Source organism: Mandrillus leucophaeus, unplaced genomic scaffold (genome assembly GCF_000951045.1).
Source record: "Mandrillus leucophaeus isolate KB7577 unplaced genomic scaffold, Mleu.le_1.0 Scaffold245, whole genome shotgun sequence".
In the NCBI taxonomy this organism is placed as follows: Eukaryota; Metazoa; Chordata; class Mammalia; order Primates; family Cercopithecidae; genus Mandrillus; species Mandrillus leucophaeus.
In genome coordinates, this window is record NW_012102532.1 from 2295965 (window position 1) to 2299208 (window position 3244).

Sequence of the window (3244 nt, forward strand, 5' to 3'; positions counted from 1 at the left end):
AAAAAAAAAAAAAAAAGACTTCTTGGATCAATATGGTAGAAAGCTTGCCAAAGTGTCCAGGGTTGGTTAAGAAGGTGCTTATCGGCCGGGCATGGTGGCTCACACTTGCAATCCTAGCACTTTGGGAGGCTGAGGTGAGCGGATTACCTGAGTTCAGGATTTCAAGACCAGCCTGGACAACATGGCGAAACCCCCATCTCAACTAAAACACAAAAAATTAGCCAGGCGTGGCGGCGTGCACCTATAGTCCCAGCTACTCGGGAGGCTGAGGCAAGAAAATTGCTTGAATCCTGGAGGCAGAGGTTCAGCGAGCTGAGATTGCACCACTGTACTCCAGTCTGAGCGACAGAGTGAGATTCTGTCTCAAAAAAAAAAAAAGATGCTTATCATGGGCCAGGTGCGGTGGCTCACGCCTCTAATCCCAGCACTTTGGGAGGCCTAGGTGGGCAGATCACGAGGTCAGGGGTTCAAGACCAGCCAGGCCAACATGGTGAAACCGTGTCTCTACTAAAAATACAAACAAATTAGCCAGATACGGTGGTGCGAGCCTGTAGTCCCAGCTACTCGGGAGGCTGAGGCAGGAGAATCGCTTGAACCTGGGAAGCGGAGGTTACAGCCAGCTGAGATTGCGCCACTACACTCCAGCTTGGGCAACAGAGTAAGACTTTGTCTCAAAAAAAAAAAAAAAAAAGGTGCTATGGCCGGGTGCAGTGTCTTACGCCTGTAATCCCTGCACTTTGGGATGCCAAGGCGACTAGATCACTTGAGGTCAGGAGCTCAGGACCAGCCTGCCCAACATGGTGAAACCCTGTCTCTACTATGAGAATCTCTCTCTCTTTTTTTTTTGTTTTTTTTGAGACAGTTTTGCTGTTGTTGGCCAGGCTGGAGTGCAATGGCACGATCTCGGCTCACCGCAGCCTCCACCTCCCAGGTTCAAGCGATTCTCCTGCCTCAGCCTCCAGAGTAGCTGGGATTACAGGCATGTGTCACCACACCCGGCTAATTTTGTATTTTTAGTAGAGACGGGGTTTATCCATGTTGGTCAGGCTGCTCTTGAACTCCTGACCTCAGGTGATCCACCTCCCTTGGCCTCCCAAAGTGCTGGAATTACAGGTGTGAGCCACCGCGCCTGGCGAGAATCTCTTGAACCTGGGAAGGGGAGGTTGCAGTGAGCCGAGATCACCCCACTGCACTCCAGCCTGGGCGTCAGAGCCAGACTTTGTCTCTAAATAAATAAATAAATAAGAAGGTGCTTATTACCTAGATCTCGGGTTGTGGGAATTATCAAAGTACTTTGAAAACAATTTTTTTACCAGGATATTTTAATATTTGAAGAAAGTTTTAGAGAAGAGCATCCTTTTATTTGTTCCCAACAGTCTCTCCTCTTCCTTCCTCCACGGATCTGCTTATTCAGGACAGCCCCGATTCTTCCACCAGTCCCGAAGGCAAACAATCCGCTTCTGCAGAGAATAGTGCCACAAAAAAGGAAGACAAGATCCTGGTCAAGAAACAGACCAGAACTTTGTTCTCTTCCGCCCAGCTGTGTGTACTCAATGATAGATTTCAGAGACAGAAATACCTCAGCCTCCAGCAGATGCAAGAACTTTCCAACATCCTGAACCTCAGCTACAAACAGGTAGGCTTGTTTTGTCATTGCAAGAAGGTGAACAAAAATTAGACTAATTTGCATGGCTAAGATCTCTGTGGATGCACATAGATATGTGTGGTATGTGTTAGCACACCCTCTCTTGCAATAATTTAAGTATGAAGATGATGTATGTTACAGCTTAACCCTTCGCCTTTCACCTTAATAGAGTTTTTATTTTATTTTATTTTATTTTATTTTATTTTATTTTATTTTATTTTGAGATGGAGTCTGGCTCTGTCATCCGAGCTGGATTGCTGTGGCACTATCTGGGCTCACTGCCTCAGCCTCCCAAGTAGCTGGGATTACATGGTCCTGCCACCACGCCCAGTTGATTTTTGTATTTTAGTAGAGACAGGGTTTCACCATGTTGGCCAGACTGGTCTCAAACTCCTAACCTGAGGTGATCTGCCTCCCTTGGCCTCCCAAAGTGCTGGGATTACAGGCATGAGCCACCATGCCTGACTTCAATAGTTTTTTAAAAAATGAGCAACGCCTCCCAATCCCAAACAATAGGAATATATCTTCATCACACCAATTTGTACTTTTATTTCTTATCCTTGAGGTTAGATTCTAAGCCCTAAAGATATCCAAACTAGTATTAGATCCAGTTATCTATAGCCAGAGACAGCTTCTATCAAGTTGTCCTTAGCAGCCAAGGTTTTTAAAATGTCTTTTCTCAGGGAAGATCCAATAGGAAAAAAGAAAGAAACCTCTCTGATTAGGCTCCAACCATTACCCCACCCTCCATCAAACTGACTGGATAGGCATAATGGAAGCCAGAACATGTGGTTTCCAAACGAGAAACATCCTATCAGGGAGGGGAGGAGGGGAGAGGAAGGATTCAGCCAGTGCCCAGACTGAAATTGAGTAATATCATTTTCACTCATCTTCACACATCTTCAGGTTGCATGTTCGTGGAGTAGTTTAGGAGTAAATCCATCGTTTGTGGAGTACTCAAATACCTAGTCGTCTGCTGTATTACATTAAGGCCTTCCCCAGCAGCTTCCAAGGCAGCCTCCAAGTCACTGGCAGGAGAATTTGGCTGGAACTGCAAGCAGGACTGCAGAGATTCCTCTCCACAGTTATACATAGGAAGGGACTGTTCCAGGCCTGATTGTTCCAGGACTGGGTGCACCAGGTCTGAGCGTTCCAGGAGTGGTTGCTCCAGGACTGGATGTTCTGGGTCTGGTTGCTCCAGGATGAATTGTTCCAGGTTTGGTTGCTCCACATCGGAAGGTTCTTCACCTCTTTCTTTCATTATATATCTATTATGTGAATGTGATATAACTTAAGCAGTTTCTTTTCTTGCACAGACCAATATTGTGAAAATCTTTCCAACATTCTCTTTATCAAAAAGAATTATGGACTGGGCACGGTGGTTCACACCTGTAATCCCAGCACTTTGGGAGGCCAAGGCAGGCAGATCACCTGCGGTCAGGAGTTCAAAACCAGCCTGGCCAACATGATGAAACCCCCATCTCTACTAAAAATACAAAAAATTGCTGGGCATGGTGGTGGCTGCCTGTAATCCCAACTACTCAGGAGGCTGAGGCAGGAGAATTGTTTGAACCCAGGAGGCGGAGGTTGCAGTGAGCC

At 46.3% G+C, this 3244-nt stretch overlaps 1 protein-coding gene across 2 annotated transcripts in view; it reads left to right on the plus strand.

Annotated features, from left to right (window-relative positions):
• Nucleotides 1-3244, plus strand: part of NANOG (Nanog homeobox) — a 9826-nt gene that overhangs the window by 4599 nt on the left and 1983 nt on the right. For both annotated transcript variants that reach the window (XM_011983079.1, XM_011983078.1), the window contains exon 3: nt 1377-1636. In XM_011983079.1, coding sequence (XP_011838469.1) covers nt 1377-1636 — 260 coding nt within the window. The remainder of the gene's footprint in view (nt 1-1376; nt 1637-3244) is intronic.